This window comes from Erythrolamprus reginae, chromosome 2 (genome assembly GCF_031021105.1).
Source record: "Erythrolamprus reginae isolate rEryReg1 chromosome 2, rEryReg1.hap1, whole genome shotgun sequence".
NCBI lineage: Eukaryota > Metazoa > Chordata > Lepidosauria > Squamata > Dipsadidae > Erythrolamprus > Erythrolamprus reginae.
In genome coordinates, this window is record NC_091951.1 from 141,591,263 (window position 1) to 141,613,030 (window position 21,768).

Sequence of the window (21,768 nt, forward strand, 5' to 3'; positions counted from 1 at the left end):
GATTTATATTTGAAACAGTGTTACATTGAATGGTTTTTCACACCTTCAATCCTGGAGTAGATAATCCTCAATGTCCTTTCCCAACGTTCAAATCTATAGCTCTGTGAAATCAGAAATCCGGTCAGTCAGGCTTTTAAAGCGGCAAATCTTGCAAGGTTTTAGTCTATATATCTGCTTTCACTGGCTCCCCATTATGGACACTCTTGGGGAAAATTCTTCAAGCCTGAATGCATTGCTACCTCTATTTAAAAGCATATTGTTTTCTATCCTAACTGCAAATTAATACAAGGTTGAAAGGGGAGAAGGAGCAGACAGAGGCCTGGCAGAAAGATTGTTGCTGAAGTAAAGTGATTTGCATGTGGTGACTGTGAACCAGAAAACAGCAAGCAAGACCTCCATTGTCCATTCAGACCTTCTTGGATATCTCTCTGCTCCAGAGCTCTGAGCAGATGTTGCTTTCCAGCCTAAAATATGATAGTTGGAATGATGAAGCCTATAAGTGAAGTTGAGAGTCTCATGCAATCAACAAGCTGAATTTGGAAAGTATCTGGCATAATTACAGTCTTGTATTGTGATCCTATTTATGCTGCCCGGGCTCTTAAGGTTTGGGCAGGGCCTTGCATTTTGGTGTAGAGAGTGTCCGTGGGAGGCAGCTGTATTGTGAGCCCCTTTCATTCATCTGGTAGAAAGGAAACATGCCCAGCTAATGTGGGCCACTCAGAACTGCCTGAACCTTTTGAATCAACTGGGATTTTCAGCTGCCGAAGGCTGGGGGTGGGGGAGGAGAAAGAGCCACATGGCTGAATGTGGGCACTGAGGGAGGAAGGGGAAGAAAAGGCTGCTTGACATCATGGCTTGGCAGCTTTGAGTCCTCAAGAGCAAGGCGGTTCAGAGAGACCAAAGGAATTCAAGCCTGCGGATGGAGGAAAACCACTTTGACACAACAGGCTGGATATTTTTCATGCTGCTCAGCCTTCCCGAAGGAGATAAAATGCTCCTTGGTAAACTGTTGGCAGAGCAGCGATGCACTGAGCAGTTATGTTTGGTAATAAGGCTGACACTTAATTTAAGGCTGAGTCCAGACCAAGGAACAAAAGTTGCTCTCAACAAAAGAAAGCTGGTCGCTTTCCTAATAAAAATGAGGGAACAAATAAGATTCAAAGAAAAAGAGAGAGAGAAAGAGAGAGAGAAAGGGAAAGAAAGAAGGAAGGAAGGAAGGAAAGGAAGAAAGAAAGAAAGAAAGGAAGAAAGAAAGAAGAGAAAATGTTTTTTTTAATGCAACAATCTGTGAGAACCTCTCCCTCATCCCATAGTAGATAATGTGATTTTTTAAAAAAATAAAGTTTATTAATTAACAAAGGGTAAATGGGGGGAAGGGAAAGGGAGGGTACATAGATTCAAAAAGGGTAAGGGTATTCATTACATGATAATATATTTCAGAATATATGTAACAAAATGTAACAAAAATTCAATATTCACATTTCTATCTTATTACTATCAATAATTCATTTATCTATCTTATCATGTTAATTAAAACCTATAAGGATGGTAAATGTTAGTAAGAATAGTAGAAGACGTATTTGTAGAAAAGTAAGTAGAAAAATAAGATTAGAATTATATAAAATATTTAGGAAAAGAAAAGTATAAGGATAATGTGATCTTACCAGATGGAAAATACAGAGTTAATTGTATAGTATAATTTCAGCAACAAATAAGTAAATACCCTGCTATTCTAAAGGAATTCTTGTGCATATCTGCCAACTGCAACTACATAGATTAATAGTTATTTGAATGTGATTCGACAATCTTCCCCTCTCACAAGTATTTATTAATATTTTTGGAGGTATGTCCTTTCAGCAAGCAAGTATAGAGTAGATTTGGCTTGTATTTATTACTCTGGAAAATCAGCTTAGGTTCAAAAAGCCTTTTTCTGCTCCAAAGAGCTTGAATAGTGATGTGTTCATTGTTGGCCATGAGTCTTGTTGATCAGCTAGCTGCAAAGGACAGTGGCTAGCTTCACAAGTCACACTTTTTGTGTGTAAGATCCACACCCCCAATGTCCTTATATAGGGCTTAGTAAAAATACTTTTCAGCAAGCCAAGGCCTCTTGAATTTAATATATGACCCTATCCAAGAGGCAAAACAAACTTTCAGTTAAGAAAAAATCAGAAAAGACATTTCAAGGAAGGAAACCAGCAGTTCACTTCCTTATTTTTCTAACTAGTGTGTTAAAGTTCTAAAAAGCTGTGATGAAAATTCCATTTACAGTGCAGCTGAAAATTTTGTGAATCCTTCTGAATGTTCAATATTTTAAAAAATTATCTTAAAGGATGCAGCTTTAAATAATTTTCCTCACTAGATAAATGATGAAATATAGTGATTGTACTCATTTGTGTAATTGGAGTCTCCTTTATCTAATCTTAGAACTGGTAGGGAGATCATGTTTTAGATCATACTTATGCAGAAATATTGAACATTCATCATTCCAACATTCCAAGTACGGTATACACTGAATCTATTTTCTGATATGGAGGCAAATATTCTGAGAACATCACATTTCTTTTAGTGTGAATGAAGACTTGAAAATATGGGCAATGAAGTTTCTGTATTTTTATTTCCTGGAAATGAAGATTGTACAATGATGCTTTGCTTTTGCAGCCCAGAGACTTCTAGTTTCTATATCTTCTATTTTATACACTCTCAGTAAAATAAATTATATAGGTGAAAAAATTAATCTATAACTGTTTATCAAGATCCATCCTGAAACTCACAAAGCAGGGTGCTGGTTCACACAGAACAATAAGCTACAATGTCGTTTGCTCTTTTCTGCCTACAGTGTGATGTGTAAACCACCCATTGTGGCTTGGCAGAATATGTAAACCAGGCCACAGCAGTTGTTCAACAATTCCAGTTAAAAATCCTGGTTTGTCTTACCCACTATGTTTAACATTGAAATATTTGACTTCTAAACAATTACCGTAAATGGTCTTAATCATAAGCCCTCATACTATTTGCTATGCTACTTTCCCCCCCTCTGTTGTCATCTTCTTTGTGTTAAACAATATAAATGGTTTTCAAATGATGTTCACATAAATGGGTGAAATATTTCCTACACAGTATATTTATTGAAAACTGGGACCCCTTAAGTTTTTCATATGCAGAAACTGAATCTCTGGCATCACATTATGAGACTTCTGCCCCGGGCCTATACAGTTTATGAATGGTACATTTGAGTGTATGTTTTCTTTTTAATAAGGGGTTTTTAATGACTTTTAATTATTAGATTTGTCATATATTGTTTATTATTGTTGTGAGCCGCCCCGAGTCTACGGAGAGGGGCGGCATACAAATCTAATAAATTGAATTGAATTGAATTTTACACCCCCCCACCCCCCCAATTTTAATGACACTGCCTAGCAGGTACTTGGTCTAATTTTCAGTTTCTGCTTCTGCACTACTACCTAAATTGCATTATTTCCTTCAGATTTTTTTATACAGCTTCTGGGACTCCAAGTAAGCTTCTGGAGCAAAAATGTACATGACTGTTAGAAAACCACAAATCGCTGGGTAAAAAGCATACTTAAACTCATCTCAGTTCAAAATGTATAAAAACCAAAAGTCCAAGACATTTGGCTAGGACTGCCCTTTGGTTTCCTTGAAGCATAAGGAATAACTTTTAAGAATTATACTAAATGTATTGAATGTCTTGCACAATATTTGTTTCATTACAAGGAACTTAATGAAATTAATTTGTTTAACAAAAATATTTTTTTTCTAACTCCATTACTCCTCACTTCAAAATCCTCAATATGATATACCTTTTTTTGTGTTGTATTGAATTTCACTTATCTTGTTCCTTGGAAACATTTATGAAAAATGCTCAATTGGAACAGTACATGTTAGGTCAGCCAGGCAATTAGTGCAACATGCTTGAGCACTAAAAGTTGTCCTAATGTTCAGTGAAGCCAAGTGAAGCTAGGTAAGGAAAGTGTCTTTGTGACTCACTCTATGAATCTGATTTGTTTCTATGCAGATGTCCCGCCATTATCAAATGAAGATCACTGGTGCTGAGGTTTAGATGACAGGCAGAACACAGATTGTGTGAACTGCACAACTTTCTCCAATCCAGTGCTCCCCCAAAAATGAGAGGCCAGGCGAAATAATGCCCGGCCGAAAATTGCTGATGGCGGGAACCAACTCGGCTCACCCATCAGCTGGGGCGTTCCCCACGGTAGCACGGGAACGCCCCAGAGCAATCAGTGGCCGCTCGGGCATTCTGGGAAAGCCAGGGGCAGGGCGTGTGCCCTTTATCAGGGCTTGGTTGCCCCCCCAACTTCTCTTGCCCCTGAGCTCGCCACAAAATGGACACCCACCCACCCTCTGCTCAATCCAGGATGTTTTTATAGGTCGCCTGGTTTGGGGCCAAGTAGGAATTTTTGCAGTCTTATGGCATTTGCTACGGATTGTTTTTCACCTACTCCATCCTGGACGAGGGAAAGGATTTGTGGTTATGGGGTGCATCTGTATGTAAATAGGTTTTTGATTCAACAGTTGGATGTTTATATTCTTGGTCACTATATGGCAGAAACGGGGCGGAAAGGGTATCAGTAGCAACTGTGTGTTATCCTTTGGGCATCTTTTGTAAGATGATTGGCACCCCCATTGCACAACTCAAGCTTCCTCCCCGGACAGAGAGGTTTGAAGGGGGTGCCCTTGGGGCTCACCTACGTCATTTCCGGTTCCGGGTCATGCAAGGTGAGCCCTCCCACACGCTGGGCGTGGCTTTCGGGCTGGGTATAAGCGGGGCACGCCTCACCCTGACCAGGCATGGAGTAATGCCCATTTGAGTTGCCCAAGTATGTTGTGTTCAGGAAACTCTGCCCCATTTAGCGACCCCTGCAGGTCTTTCTGTTAATATTTAATAAAGTGACCCATTTTACCCAGCTTGTTGTCCAAGTGTTCATTTCCTGTCCAAGGCAATAAAGGCAATTGTGGAAGAGAAAAGGGGAATAACAAAAAGTGCATTGTGATGTCACAACTCAAGCTTTATCACTTATATACTCTTGTGCTATCACAATACAAATATATCAAAAAGTAGAGCTTGCAGTCATGTCACATCAGTTGTTTTGTTATTTTGACATCATCATGGTTAGGAACAGATGTCTTTGCCCAGAAATTTTGAACTGCAAATCTCATAATATCCTAGCTAGTGTAACTAAAATTCAATTTGTTAATTTAGGTTTGGTTAGGTTAGGTTTATTGGATTTATATGCCGCCCCTCTCCGCAAATTTAGCCCTTCGTATTGTTTCATCCAATGTTTGTCATTTCCATCATAACTCTAATGGAAGGTTAGAGTTTTTTACATCGTGAAGATTCTTTTTAGTGAAGTACGTCAGAACTCTGATAAATACTAACTAGTCTTATGTGATGCATCAAGTGAAGATGAGATGATAGGAAAGAACATTTCTTTCTTTTCATCCTGGTGGCTTATAAAGTTTTTAATAGATATACTTTTTAAACAAACAATCCTTCTGCAATTGGACAACTTATTATTTAATTCACATTAATTTATACAATAATTTACATAGAAGTAGTGTTGTCAATCAGGTGTCCATATTGTTTTTGTTCCATCTCTTAGTGCTGGCTGTTTAGAAAGAATTATACTAAAACAAATTTCTGAAAAACTATTATCCATTTCCATGATTTCTCTATTTATAAATATTAATTCTCATTGCATCATATAATTAACACAAAACTGGGTTTTCCAGAAGTATGGTTGGAATGAAGTTCATTTTATGAAATTAACCCACTTATTGTGCTTTCCTTGAGCTTTATACCATCATCCATCCTATGTAGCAGAAAACGTTCCTCCATAAGACTTGATTCTTTCAACCATTATTTCCTACTTCATTTGCACGTGCATTTAATACATTTACTGAGGTATTCTACTTGCCGCTTTGTGAAATTAAAAGCAATATCTACTAAGCAAGCATGCAGCAAATTTCATAATTCTTGTGCTTATGTTATGGATTTATGTGGTGTGCTTGTAAATAACAGTAGAGTTCTACCCATCAATTTTAACACGCAAGATGTACTAAACTGCTTTCCTTCAATCTTGTGCATTCCATTTACATTCCATCATACTTATTATCATGCCATTATTTCTAAAGGAGCAACGGATTTAGGGCTGATAACATGGATGAAGATGGACATATCTACTCAGAAGTAAACTGCATTGAACTCAGTAAAACTTACCCCAAACAAAAATATTTTGTCTGTTACGGGTAGGTAAATTTCATCTTGAAAGTCATATAATTTGTAGTAGTTTTTTAAAAACATAAAAAAAGAAGCCAGGCTTTAAAATTCCTAAATTAATGGCAAATAAATTGGCCTAAGGGTCCCCTTAAAAAAGTTCAGTCCAGATCCATGATAAGTAGAAAACAATTGTCAATGAGCAAGATCTATTTAATTTGGATGGCTTAAAATAAAAGTTTAAAATAAATAAATAAACCTATAGAAAACAAACAGGTACCTTAATTGATGGAGTAAATATTTTAATAGTAAGCAATACTTCCCAGTCCTAATAGAAAATATTGATATTGTTTTATTTATGAATTTTAAGAAAGATTATCTTAAGCAATGGAAAATATTCTTATCATTTATTTGAAAATGCCTTAGATTCTACTATTTTTTTTCTGAACAAAATATTAATAGCCTTCCCCAATTCTTTGCCATATGGAAAACCCTATACCAAAACAAATTAAAAACTTCTGGTAGACTAGCAAGCACAATGTCTCTCTTCCTGCATATAGCAAGAAAAGCACACAATAAGAAAAGAGATGACAGATTGAGTAGGGGGTATCACATAAAGTGGTGAGGTTGGGATCATGCCAAGGTCTTCCAGGGCATAGTTTGACAGTAAAAAGAGGCAAGTTGCCATGTGCTACTGGGTGGTCAAATTAAGAAATGAAATGCCAGCAGTTCAGGAAGGCATTTTGCTGAGAGAAAAGTGGTAGGAATAAAGACCCATAAATTAGCACAAGAAAGAGTAATACAACTCATTGGGCAGCTAGTGCTGTGATTAAAGAATGATCCAAAACTCATGTTCTCACTATGCCAGCCCTGTAATTGCTAAAGAGTTCCAGATTGGATCACAATATGCGCAGGGTATGTGAGCACCTACACTATTTTCACTATTTACACTATTTTCACTATGTATGTTATGTTTGGTTTCAAAGACTATCCATGATAATCTTTCCACCACAACACTACCAACTCATCAAGCTATTACCCTCAATATATAGGGTTTTTTATGATAGTTGATGGATCTGATTTTATTTATTTATTTATTTTTATTTATTAGATTTGTATGCTGCCCCTCTCCGAAGACTCGGGGCGGCTAACGACAATATAAAAAGACAATGTAAACAAATCTAATATTAAAAACAATCTAAAAAACCCCAATTTAAAGAACCACTCATACATACAAGCATACCATGTATACATTCTATAAGCCTAGGGGGAAGGGAAATTTCAATTCCCCCATGCCTGACGACAGAGGTGGGTTTTAAGGAGCTTGCGAAAGGCAAGGAGGGTGGGGGCAACTCTGATATCCGGGGGGAACTATATACAGAGATAACTATGTTAGATTCAGTGGACCAGGCATATGATTAAGAATTAGGCAGCAAAACTGATAGATAGATAGATAGATAGATAGATAGATAGATAGATAGATAGATAGATAGATAGATAAGTAGGTAGGTAGGTAGGTAGGTAGGTAGGAAGGTAGGAAGGTAGGAAGGTAGGTAGATAGATAGATAGATAGATAGATAGATAGATAGATAGATAGATAGATAGATAGATAGATAGATAGATAAGTAGGTAGGTAGGTAGGTAGGAAGGAAGGTAGGTAGGTAGGTAGATAGATAGATAGATAGATAGATAGATAGATAGATAGATAGATAGATAGATAGATAGATAGATAGATAGATAGATACATAGATACATAGATACATAGATACATACATAGATACATAGATAGATACATACCGGTAGATAGATACATAGATAGATACATAGATAGATAGATACATACATAGATACACAGATAGATACATAGATACATAGATACTTAGATACATAGAAGATAGATAAAACTTGATAAAGTCAGTCCAATGAATAAAGTGCCTTAATTTGACAAATATTTCAAAAGGTTTGATTATTACATGAAATTTAAGACTGAAAGTTGGGAAATGCAGATATTATTAATCATGTGACACAGTTCCTGCTTTTTCTCCCTGCCCTTATTGGCAGTATGCCTTCTCTTCCTACATTACAGAATTACAAATAAGTGAATTAATGATACCAGTGAAAATCATTCTTGATCTTGCTTTTCAGTTGAAACTCTCCAGAAGAGAAAAATATCTGACTATGAGCAAGCACAGGCTTCTGTATGAAAGGGGGTGGGAGGAGATGATTTTGCTTTAAGGCATCCTTTCACTGGTCAATATGACTCTTAAAGCAGAGATGCAACAGAGACACATGGCTAGATCAGAATAGACATTAAATAGTATTACTCCATCTGAAAATTTAAAAGACTGTTATAGCTAAAGTTCCATGTATGAGCAGAATATTCATTGAACTGGAACTGCCTTTCTGGGGGCAAATTAAACATAGAAATAATTGATGTTCATCAGAATTACCTCAAAATCTTTCTCTTTTTTAAAAAAGAATTTATTGTGAGGAAGTTATCAAGAATTTAACCTAACCATATTTTGGTCTTTATAATATATTAATTCCAGATCAGAAATGAATACAAAGTGACATTATTAAACATAGTTCACCTCTTGTGTCACTGCCTATTCATAAATGGATAACAGACCTGTTGCCAAATAAATTAATTGTGTAACTGTTAAACCAAAGAGTTGCTGCTTCTAGTATCATCTTGTTCTGTTGAAACCTTGGGTGCCCTCTAGGCAGGGCTACTGCATGGACGGGGGGGGGGGGACAGAAGGACGGAGTGGGGTAGCGAAAATGGAGCACCCAATTTGCACTGAAAGATGCTGAAAGAAAATGCAGGATGTCCTGCATAAGCCGCGTCCACAGTGTGGTAGTAAACATTTTGGTAGCCCTTCACTGCCTCCAGGGTAACAGAAATTCATGGATGTATTGTGACTCATCCAATTGTAATAATCATAGTATCATTTTTGATGAAAGTTTGGGTACACATTGAAATGTGTGTCTTAGACTAATATGATTTTCACTTGTGTCTTGTTGTGTGCCAAAAAACAGGTTATAAAATGAGAGAAAGGCCTCTTTTCTGTTTCTTCTTAAACAAAAGAATGATTTGCTTTTATTTCTTCTCCACTCTTTTTCTAAATGTAGACCTGAGGCAGCATCTCTTCTGCTGCGCCCAATATGTGGAACTGCTTCTTTAAGCCTCTTTGATTAATTTCAGCTCTGATATTTGCCAGGCTACTGATATTAATGTGATTCTATTGGAAGAGAGCTTCTCCCAGGTTTAGTAAAATTGGTGTAAAACTGTAATGTGTCCTGGGAAAAGACTTCCAGGCTTTTGATGAAAAAATGATGAATGATATGAACCATGAATGCACTCATGTTCCATTTGCCAATGTAAACCAAGTGGGGAGCAATGGAATTTAACATATGGAAAGGCAGTAAGCTGGATAAACTTTAAATTTGGAAGGGCAATCTTGCTCGTAAATTTTTGCTCTCAATAATCTCTGCCAAAAGTTAAGCTTCAGCAATGGATCATTGCTCAGCTTGTTCATCCTGTGCCAAATGTAGCAAGATCTGAAATCCCCTTTGTGAAACAAAATAATATCAGGCCCTCAGTGTGTTGATTGTTCAGTGTTTTACAATGAATATTTTGAAGGAACTTTTGAAATAATTATACAACTGTTGCTCGGGATAGGAGCTGCAAGATCCATAGTGTTTCTGATGGAGATTGTTGCCTAGCCTTTGTTTATATGATATACTGTTGAAACTCCAAAAATTAGAATATAATGTAAATGTTCATTTATTTCAGTAATGCAACTAAAATGTGAAACTTAATATATGACAGATACTCATAACATGCAAGGCAAGATAGTTCAAGTTGTGATTTGTCATAAATGTGATGATTAGCTCATGAAAACCCCAAATCCAAGATCTCAGAAAATTAGAATATTACATGCAAGAAGGATTGTACATAGAACAATATCAGACCTCTGAAAAGTATAAGCATGCATATGTACTCAGTACTTCATTTAGGCCCTTTTTGTAGCAATTACTGCCTCAATGCGGTGTGGCATGGACGCTATCAGTATGTGGCACTGCTGAAGTGTTATGGCAGACCAGGATGCTTCAATAGCAGCCTTCAGCTCTTCTGGATTGTCCGGTCTCATGTCTCTCATCTTTCTCTTGGCAATGCCCCATAGATTCTCTATGGGGTTCAGGTCAGGCGAGTTTGCTGGTCAATCAAGGACAGTAATCCCATGGTTATTGAAGCAGGTTTTGGAGCTTTTGGCAGTGTGGGCAGGTGCCAAGTCCTACTGGAAAATTGAAGTCACCATCCCCATAATATGCAGATGGAAGCATGGAGTGCTCCAACATCTCCTGGTAGATAGCTATGTTGACCCTGGACTTAATGAAGCACAGTGGACCAACGGCAGCAAATATCACAGCCCCCCAAATCAACACAGATTGTGGAAACTTTTGCACCTCATTTGGAAACCAAGAACTCAGATATGGAGGAAGAATGGAGAGGCACACACTGCAAGATGCTTGATGTCCGTTGTAAAGTTTCTACAGTCTGTGTTGATTTGGGAGAGCCATGTCATCTGCTGGTTTTGATCCACTGTGCTTCATTAAGTCCAAGGTCATGCTTTCTCCCAATGTCTAAATAAAACCTGCTTCTTGCTTCCCTCTGCCCCCGCTTTTAGTCATACACTTTAGAGCAATAAATAATTTTGTTTCATTTTCTGGAATAAATTGCTAATACCATTCCTTGTCTTTTTAAACTCTTTTAACTGCTTGCTTTATGTTGTTTTTTTCTGAGATTGTTCTTTGATCGATATATGCAAAAAAACTCTACTAAGTTCAGTTTCTTCTCTTAGAATGGTAAGCATTCAAAGTACTGTCCAACGTATTATAAAACAAAACTCTAATATTTAACTAATAATAAAATTAATAAGCCATGCGGACAAAAAATACACTTTTGTTGGATTGCCATGGCAACAAAAAACCTTTCTGAATTGCACTTTCAGAAGATCAATTCATATAATCAAGCATCAACTTAGAATCAATGTCATAATGACTTCAAGATCTGGAGGAAATTCCTTTCCTGCCAAATCAAAATAATATCAAAATTAATAAGAAAGATACATTTAAAATTATGCTAGCTCAATTAGTAAACATACTGTATTTCAGGCTGTTATGTCAGTAATGTGTTTCAGTCATTTCTGCCACTGGCTGTATTTTAAACAGCTGCCTTACAATGCTTCTTAGAATCACAAGGAAGCTGCAATCTTTGCTAATTTAAAGCTTTCCTTGCTTTTCATCAGACACTTTGATTCTTTGTATATAAGACCAGTGCTTCTCTTTCCCACAGCCCCCTCCTTTGCCACCCTGCATCCTTGGTTTATTTGCTTGAAGGAAGGGAATCTTGATTTCAATATAAACCCATGAAAGAAAAAGAATCACTTATGAACTTCTGCAACAGAGGGTTTAAACTGAGCACTTTCTTGAAAATTCAGTAGACAAAAAGTTTACAAGTCATGCTGATGCCAAAACCCTTCCTTGTTTTAAAAGGCTGAGGGTTCTAAAGAAGGCAATGGTTTCTCACGTTCCATCCAAATTATATCTAGTATAATTTTGTGTCAAGATCAATCAGCAGAACTTTAACTCTTGCTGATGTTGCTGCTATGTGGTGGATGGTTTCTTGTTCAACAGATTTCTTCTCCTGTCTCTAAAAACTTTGGTTTCTTTCTATAAAGGATGAGAGGCAATGATAGTATCAATGTACACCTGCTACTGGCCAGATAAATTTACAGCTTTCTTTCCCAGCGTTCCTGACTAAAAGTTAGAAATAAACTTAGAGTTTGAAAGAAACTTTGAGATAAACAAACAAACAAAAAGAGTTGTTTGTCAAATAAACATTTGTTGGCTCTACATTGTAAAGTCTATTTTACCATGTAAAATTCCCAGGTCTTTTTAATTTAGTTGATGCAAACCTTTGTACAAAATTATCTCTGTATCATAATTGTTGATTCAGTTTGCTATATTGTAACCTTAAGAAAATTATCAAGTCAACTCATTAGACTGGCAATTCACTAAGTAACAAACAGTGTAAGTACTGGGGCTTATATCCACAATTACGTCCACCATTTTGGACCCCTTGGTTCTCCTATTATGGAAATCTAAATATGTATCTAGCATGACTGAGGATTTTCAACGCATATTTGTATATTAAGATCAGTAGTACAAAGAAGTTGTAACATGCAATTTTTTAAAAAATGCTTTTTTTGGTTAAGTGAATTGACCAGTTTGTCTTTGAAAAAGCATATCACAACATGCTCTAAAATGGTTAATGGAAAAAATATATATTTGCAGATAAATCATTGATATTCTTACTTTCTGATTTGATTCCTGGTATCTAATTTTTAAAAAATCCCTCCTGAATTATGTCATTCTGAATTTTTTTCCTCCCCAAAGCTCATCTTCGATTTCTCCATTATCACCATTTACTAGAAAGTAACAGAGCCATTACCAACTATCAAATCCTATTTTCCTTCATCCCCATAAGAACTTTGGTCACACTAAATCAAAATTTTTGACATTTTATTCATCCGTTCATAATGAAAGGTATACATTGACCTCTCTGCATATACAGGTATTCACAAGATCAGACCACCTTCATTCAAATTTCTTGAATTCTCCCCCTTTCTCTTACTATAGACACCAAACATATCCAAATGGCAATAAGACTTGGTTGCCATCATTAGTCATACCTGTGCCACATACCTTGCTAAAGGTAAGGTCCGTGTGAGTCATTTGGGCCTTTATGCTACAAGCACAAACTAAGTCCAAATGCACTCACGTTCTTTTATGCAATCCTGGGTCTCTAATCTAGGGTTACTTTGCAAGCCATCATACTTCTGCTTGCATTCCACCAATTTATCATTTGATATTATGTGATACTTCAATATTCACTGACATAACAATTCAGATGATTTTTCTGCATAAATAGATGTGGACATAACAGCTACTACTGAGAACAATTACATGTGCAGCTTCGGGGGGGGATAAAGAGAGAGGATACTTTTGTTCATGTCTTATTTATGGTAGGATTATTCCTCTTCATTAATTTCAGTGAGATTGAAGAAAAGAGTGTATCGTACAGATATGAGAATATATAGTGGTGGAAGGTGTGTGTGTGTGTGTGTGTGTGTGTGTGTCTTTCACTACGTTGTTTGGAGAATGCAAGGAAAAGTACTGGTCAGACACAATTTATCTCTCAAATTTTTTGAGACAGATTTCTAAAGCACTAATATTGGATGAGAAATAATGTGCAATCAAAGGTAAAAAAAACTACAGGACTGTCTCTTCTCACCTAATGTCCATAATTCTGGTAAAACAATCCTGAATGTCATAGGCTTTTGATAATACATGTTCTTTTTTGGAAAATCCTTCCTTCCTTCCTTTCCAGTACCGTCCTCTGATCCTTTTGTTGTATGTTCCCCCCACAGCATGTGATTGCCATCCCGTGGGTGCAGCTGGAAAAACCTGTAATCAAACTACAGGGCAATGTCCCTGCAAAGATGGTGTGACGGGCATCACTTGTAATCGATGTGCGAAAGGCTACCAGCAAAGCAGATCTCCCATTGCCCCCTGCATAAGTAGGTGGATGCTCTTTTTGACATCTATACCATAACATAATTAATCCTGAGTCTGGCTTGTTTACTAACACCTAACTGGATAGACTCAGTTTTATTTAGACTGTGTTTGGCTACTCATACAATACAGTATTCATGGATGTTACTGGTGTATATTGTGAATCCAGTAAAAGTGTAATTTTTCAGAGAGATCTCTGGGGCAACACACAGGGGAGAGCAAAGCCAATAGCAAAAAAAGAGAGACTTATACAAATTTGGAAATCACACTAGATTACTATAATTCAGATTCATTAAAAGTATAATGTGTGCAATAGCTGTGTTGTGATGTTTTGCATTCACTTTGCATATAAATTTAGAGTGAGGTTTTACATATATCTTAGTTATGTGAATGGAATAGAAAATAGTGATCACTTCTACAAAAGGTTTGAAGGTTAAGATGTAATATTTGAATGGCAGAATATGTATTCTTGTTCCATTAGCTGTAAACTGCTACTATTGTATAATTACCTATGGCTCAGGTAAAATCCAAGTAAAAATATTAAACTGTCCAACGTCCCTCATTGTTAGGAATTGATATGAATCAAAAACAAAAAGTGTGGCAAATTGCGAAAGCTAAAAATCTAGTCCTATGCAGTATAGAATGATAAAGCTAATGCAACTTTGTCTTTTTAAATTAGATTCTATTTACACTGGTATATTTCTCTCAACTTAATGGATATTTAGTAAAGAGCAATAATAGTAGCCTGCCATTCTTATTCTGTGAAATCTCCTATTTCAGGGTTGATATGTATAAAAACAATGAATGTGTCCTAACTTGCTTACACAATCACTTTAGTAAACAAAGGATGTTGTTTCTAGATCTATTTTAAGAATGGAGGGGAACTGATGACTGGCTATGAGGTAGCTATGACTTCAAAAGAGATGCATCCATAGATGACTCTATGTGGTCTTCTGGCAATATCCTCCTTCAGTTTATAAAACTCATTGATGCCCAAGGCCTCCCTTCCTGTACACAGTTTACATAGTACAAAGCCTGTAAAGGCAACTCCAGTTGCACCCCACTCTTCACCTACGTGAAGATGCCACTTTCTCTTCTTGACTGACAGTCAGATTTCCAGAGGATTGGGTTGCCTTTTCCCAGCTGGGATTGCAGAGTGACTTTGGGACAATCATTGTTTCTGAGCCTAATTTACTGCACATAGTGATAGCTGATAGGAGAGGAGAATGCACAGAGGCCTCCTTAGCTTCCAGAGTTACATTCACTTAGATGTATAGGAGAAAATAAGGTGATATACTTGGGAGTAAAATGAATGAAGCAAATCCTACTTGTGCACTTGACTTTAGTATGAGAGGTTGAGAATCCAGCTGTTTTTAAACTCTTTATCAACATGGCTTCATCCAGTTGATGAGGATCACACTAATGGATATTGTGGTCAAACCTTGGGAATTGTGTTCTCTTTTATATTTAGGTAAATATTGGTTGTCGCCATGAATGAGTGAAGAAGCTCTAGTAGCCAGATGATTATAGGAATATGAAAAGCCCTCAAAAAACAAAAGTAGTTCTTATTAATTGTGTTGCATGCATACTAATTGTTGTAGAATAATCATAGCATTCGTTAATGTCCCCGCTCCCTGCAACTGCTGCTACTGTAATCAGATTTATTGTGGTGTAATTCTTAACAATGTTTTACTCGGCTGTGTTGGTTTTTAAGAAATGTTGTTATAAAGAGCCAAGCTATATTTATAGCAACTTTGAAGAACAACAATGGAGCAGAAAACTTTTATATCTTGCCAGTACATTGTTTCCTTGGCTATAATACAGAAAAAAAGTAATTATGGTTGAAAGAAACAAGTCTTTGCTAGAGACCCAAAACAAATTCTTAAGATGCATTTCTAATAAACTAAATCATAAACCAGAATATATTCCTGTAGTGTTGTTCAGAGGGAGGTATGTAATATCACTGTTTTCCTGAAGCTAAGCAGACATGGCCAGTGTTCCCTCTAATTTTTTTTTTTGGGGGGGGGGGGGGCGGAAAAGTATAGTGTCTGAGCGGCAGTCCCTTCGGGACTGGGCGGCACAGAAATATTAAATAAATAAATAAACAAACAAATAAAAAACCCACCCTGTTTTTCCTCAGAGAATTTCAAAATAAAATACTGTACTGTGTGTCTATAACAGTGAGCTCATAATAGGGCAACTCTATCAATATCAAAATGCCACTTAAATAGTTGAGCTAGTTTCAAACTAGATTTTGATTTTCTTTCTCTCTTCCTTACTTCCATTCTTTTTCTTTCTCTTTTCCTTCCTCTCTTTTTTCTATCTGTTTCTCTCTCTTCCTCTCTTCCTCTCTGTCTCCTTCCCTCTCACTCTTTCCCTCTTGGCTTCTGGGCAGGTTTGAAAAACTCTGAGTTGATGATGATTTTTAAGTGAGCGATTGCTCACTGCTCAGCTTAGAGGGAACTATGGACATGGCTACTGCCTGATTGAAGAAACAATAATGTCATATACTCCTTTAATACTATTGACTAAATTCACTATCATCACTGCCAGACATACCATACTGAAAATATCTACAAGCACTTATAATGTAGTGAGAGATAGACTATAACGAATATATATATTTAAAAATAAAGTTATTTGTGAATCTGGGAGCTGAATTAATAACAGTACAAAGAAATTCTAGCTCCAGAAATTAGAAAACTCAAATAATAATGCTACTGGAAAGAATGGAATAAGAATTGGGATTTATTGCTTTTAGCTGGAAAATATTAACATAGTGAACTCTCTAAAGGAGTAATTAATGTTATATGCACTCCTTGTCAATTAAACATATCTTTAACTATAAATCTAATTTTAGTTTGGTTCACCCAATGGTTGTACAAACAGTATAGTTATTCTTATAGTTTTCTTCATTCTAAAATGAGATAGGAAACATTTGGAGAAAGTTGGAGAATAGGATTTTATTGCTCTTTCAATAAAAACAAAATACAAGCTGCAGATGCATAGTTTGTCTATAAACTCTATACTTCACAAAAAAGCTAAAGGTATCTTAAATGCATATCATTTTAATAATAAATATTATATTATTTATTAGATTTGTATGCCGCCCCTCTCCCAGTCAGAATCTAGAAGTTAAAATTATAGCCACTGGACACGAACTCAATTTCTTCTTTCATGTCGGAATGCTGATATTAACTTTACTGATAGAAAGATAGATAAAAGTATCTCTTTCTTCAGAAAGACAACCATTTTAAATACTGCTGATTTTGTATGGAAAAATGGGAACAAAAGAGAACAATTAGTCCCTGAAATATCACTCCCCTATCAATTTAGAATATTCTTAGATCTGCCATGGAAGGGGGGGGGGGAATCAATTCCAGTAAGGGAACTCTAAATTGTGTGGAGAACGGGCCTCAAATTTATAACATCAGCTTTTGGTTTTGGTTTTGAAATTCCTAGAAAAAGATATGATTCCCAGAAATATGAGTATTGCTTTCAATTTATGAATTTGTGGGTATATATCAAGATTAGTATAGGTGTTGCTACTGTTTGCTATGATAGCTAGGTGGCAGCCTCTCCTGAATATAATTCTTTGTAGATGGGGATTCAGGGATGCGTTTGAACTGGATCGCCTGAACCAATAGTGGCCCGCTGGTGACATCACTGAACTGGATTTGCCAGTGCTGGTCCATGGGTGCTGCCATCATTTTGTTTTTTTAAAGCATTTTTTTTACTGTTTGGAAGGTTTTTCTTGTCCTGCTGCTTGAAAATGGTCCCTCCTGCCCATCCCTGGGTTTATATTGACCTTTATTCCTTTGCTCGAAGCACAGCTGATTGGCTCCTCAGCTGTGTTTTGGGCTGATTATAGCTACTGAGCATGTGCAGAAGCAGAATTGCACGAGGAGATGCATGCGAAACATGGCAATGGAACCAGTGGCGAAGGTAAGTGTAACCCATACCTGGGTAAGTTATTAGCTTTTCCACCATTGTGTGGTCTAGAGGTGATCTTGTCACCTCTATGAAATGATGATCTTTGCAGTCACCTATCTGGTAGTATACAATTGCCCAGTTCCTTAGCTAGAAAAGTAAATAATACCTTTCCCTATTTGTTTGTTCTTTTTTTCTGTCCACTTTTTCTTTTTGCCCACAGAGATTCCTGTTGTTCCTCCTACCACTGTGGCCAGCAGCACAGAAAAGCCTGCAGGTATATTATTATCCTTGTTGTGATTTTTATAACTATCACAATAATAATTAAATATTAAATTTAATGCTTAAATATTAAAATTTAATTCTTAAATTTAAAGTATATTGAAATATGTTTAACCTGAAGCAAGTGGTATTTAAGTTTGTTTGGCTGTTCAACAATTTGCTAAAAAGTGCCTGCTTTCATGTCCATGTATGTTACTAAAGAATATAGTATTAGGAATAGAATAGAGTTCAAAAGGACCTTGGAAGTCTTCTAGTCCCAGCTCAAGTAGGAGAACTTATACAATTTCAGTAAATATGTAATAGTTATTTGCTAGAATATGTAGATCTCTGGTCAGAGCCACCTCTGTCAATAGCCTGATTTGGGAAAGCATCAACTAATAAATAAAATAGGGCAAATGATCATTTGCAAGGCTCCCCAAAAACAGATAGATCAGTTTAAAGTACCAAGTTTATCTACAAAGGCCTATATCTGGTAATTCAGCTTTTGTTTAGTATAAATTGGCCAAAGAAAGAGATGGGATTCACTGGCAAAGTCAGTGTAGATCACACAACGCTGGTCTTCAACAATCTGCTAAAATGTAGATAATTAAAAAGCAGGCTTGGGTATTGATTTGGGTTTTTTTTTGTGTGTGTGTGTGATTGTGAGATGTAGGATGCATGCATGCTTTCACTTAATATTATCAAGGTTTGAGATGTTTGAGTAGCAGTGGCTTATAGCCTTTGTAAGTAGGCATATTATCTATTGCTTGCAAACCTGGGTAACAGGAAATGCACTTCATCAAGAATTGGACCTGCCAGCCAATGGGTTGATTGCGGTTTATAGAGGTTTCCCTCTGTCTCACTGATGTCACTTTGACATCATTAACTTACATTCCCAAATTCCTCACCAGGGAACATGGGAACATTCTAGAGATGAGAGAACTTTTCCCGTTATGTAGACTTTAAAGTAGTAAATAGACTATTCCCATCTTATGAACCATGTGAAACAAAACAAATAACCTCCAGAGATGATAATGGAGGGCCTTTTTAAAGTGTCTTATTATCATAAAGAGTTGATTTTTTTTCAAGAGAATGATTGCTGCTGGGAAAGGAAAAATAACCCACTTGATAATTTTGCATAGTCCTAGGAACCACATCTCATTTCCTGCTGAATTTTGATCAAGTAACTTGTCACCTATATTACTTTTTTGAGTTAAATTAGCTTAAGTGATGTAAAATTATTTTTCCAAATGAACAATACAGTGCATGAACCATGTTATGAAACCCAGCATGAATTTCCTCCTGGTGATACTCATGAACCTCCTATTGTATATTTTTAATGCAAGGGGTTATTTTTAGTGCCAGTCTTTCTGTTCATACATTCTTCCCTCAAAATAAAGTTAACATTGTTTTAAAAGCTAGTGTGGATACTTTGGTCAATTGGTATGGAAATATTAACTGGCAACTGTTCAATATTGTGGAGTTAAGTTTCATGTACATTTTACCATGTTACTAATATTTCCCACAAAGTTAGGAGTTAGATTATCATGAAATATTATCTATTTTATCTTGTCTCTTAGAGTGCCTTATTTCCAATAGCAATGCAATTATGCAAATGCATTAATTGGTCAAATCAGAGCTAGGTAGGACTACAGACTAGAGAAGAAATTGTAGGGAATATTTTCATTTTGCCTAAAAATTGACTGAATGTGGACTTTCCTTCCGAATTTTGTTCATTTAGTTGGTTATTTATATTTGTAAAAATACCAGCCTGGGATAATTTTAAAAAAATCTTTAAAGTAATTGACTTACTTTTAAAAGGTAGAAAGTGAAGATTAAGCTTAGTTTTAGAATTAAAAGTGAAAATACAAGTCCTAGCTTTATTTCATAATGCTTTAGTTATTGTTATCATCTTTGATTATCCATTCTTAAATGGTTGGGAATTTAGTAATTCTGGTAAGGAATCCTTTTATGGGGAAGGTTATTGAGAAGGTGGTGGCACTTCAACTCCAGCGGTCCTTGGAAGAAGCCGATTATCTAGGTCCTTAGCAGTCTGGATTCAGGCCTGGCTACAGCACGGAAACTGCTTTGGTCACGTTGATGGATGATCTCTGGCAGGCCCAGGACAGGGGCTTGTCCTCTGTCCTGGTGCTTCTTGACCTCTCAGCGGCTTTCGATACCATCGACCATGGTATCCTTCTGCACCGGCTGGAGGGGTTGGGAGTGGGAGGCACTGTTCTTCAGTAGTTCTCCTCCTACCTCTCTGGTCGGTCGCAATCGGTGTTAGTGGGGGATCAGAGGTCGACCTCTAGGTCTCTCCCTTGTGGGGTACCTCAGGGGTTGGTCCTCTCCCCCTATTTAATATCTACATGAAACCGCTAGGTGAGATCATCCAAGGGCATGGGGTGAGGTATCATCAATACGCCGATGATACCCAGTTATACATCTTCACCCCATGTCCAGCCAACGAAGCAGTGGAAGTGATGTGCCGGTGCCTGGAGGATGTTGGGGCCTGGATGAGTGTCAACAAACTCAAACTCAACCCAGACAAGACGGAGTGGCTGTGGGTCTTGCCTCCCAAGGACAATTCCATCTGTCCATCCATTACCCTGGGGGGAGAATCACTGCCCCCCTCATAGAAGGTTCGCAACTTGGGCGTCCTCCTCAATCCACAGCTCACATTAGAGAAACATCTTTCAACTGTGGCGAGGGGGGCGTTCACCCAGGTTCGCCTTGTGCACCAGTTGTGACCCTACTTGGACCAAGAGTCACTGCTCACAATCACTCATGCCCTCATCACCTGAGGCTCGACTACTGTAACGCTCTCTACATGGGGCTACCTTTGAAAAATGTTTGGAAACTTCAGATCGTGCAGAATGCAGCTGCTAGAGCAATCATGGGCTTTCCCAAATATACCCATGTTACACCAACACTCCGCAATCTGCATTGGTTGCCGATCAGTTTCCAATCACAATTCAAAGTGTTGGTTATGACCTATAAAGCCCTTCATGGCACCGGACCAGATTATCTCAGGGACCACCTTCTGCTGCACGAATCCCAGCAACCAGTTAGGTCCCACAGAGTGGATCTTCTCCGGGTCCCGTCAACTAAACAATGTCACCTGGCAGGACCCAGAGGAAGAGCCTTCTCTGTGGCAGCCCCGGCCCTATGGAACCAACTCCCCCCAGAGATTAGAATTGCCCCCACCCTCCTTGCCTTTCGTAAGCTACTTAAAACCCCCCTCTGCCGTCAGGCATGGGGGAATTGAGATCCTCTTTCCCCCTAGGCCTTTACAATTCTATGCATGGTATGTATGTATGTATGTCTGGTTTTTATATTAATGGCTTTTTAATCATTTTTAGTATTAGATTACTATTGTACACTGTTTTATTATTGCTGTTAGTCGCTCCGAGTCTCCGGAGAGGGGCAGCATACAAATCCAATAAATAAATAAATAAATTCTACACCACAATAGCCAATCATAATAGCTACTGTAAATGGCAAAAATTAGGAAAAAGGTAAATTATTTGTCCTTCTTTCCAAGGGATAGAAGATTCTGTTTGAAAAAGTTCATCTTTAATATTATTTACTTTTTAAAAAAGAAGAGATGCCTTGTATCTGTGCTTAATGATTTTATATTTTTCTGCAAGTGATGATACTGCAGTAGACTATAGAATCATGGT

At 37.1% G+C, this 21,768-nt stretch overlaps 1 protein-coding gene across 1 annotated transcript in view; it reads left to right on the plus strand.

Moving 5' to 3' along the window:
• NTN1 (netrin 1) overlaps positions 1–21,768 on the plus strand; it is a 137,046-nt gene that overhangs the window by 77,791 nt on the left and 37,487 nt on the right. Inside the window, exons 3-4 of the mRNA XM_070735923.1 lie at positions 13,750–13,899; positions 18,048–18,101. Of these exons, the coding sequence (XP_070592024.1) occupies positions 13,750–13,899; positions 18,048–18,101 (204 nt within the window). The remainder of the gene's footprint in view (positions 1–13,749; positions 13,900–18,047; positions 18,102–21,768) is intronic.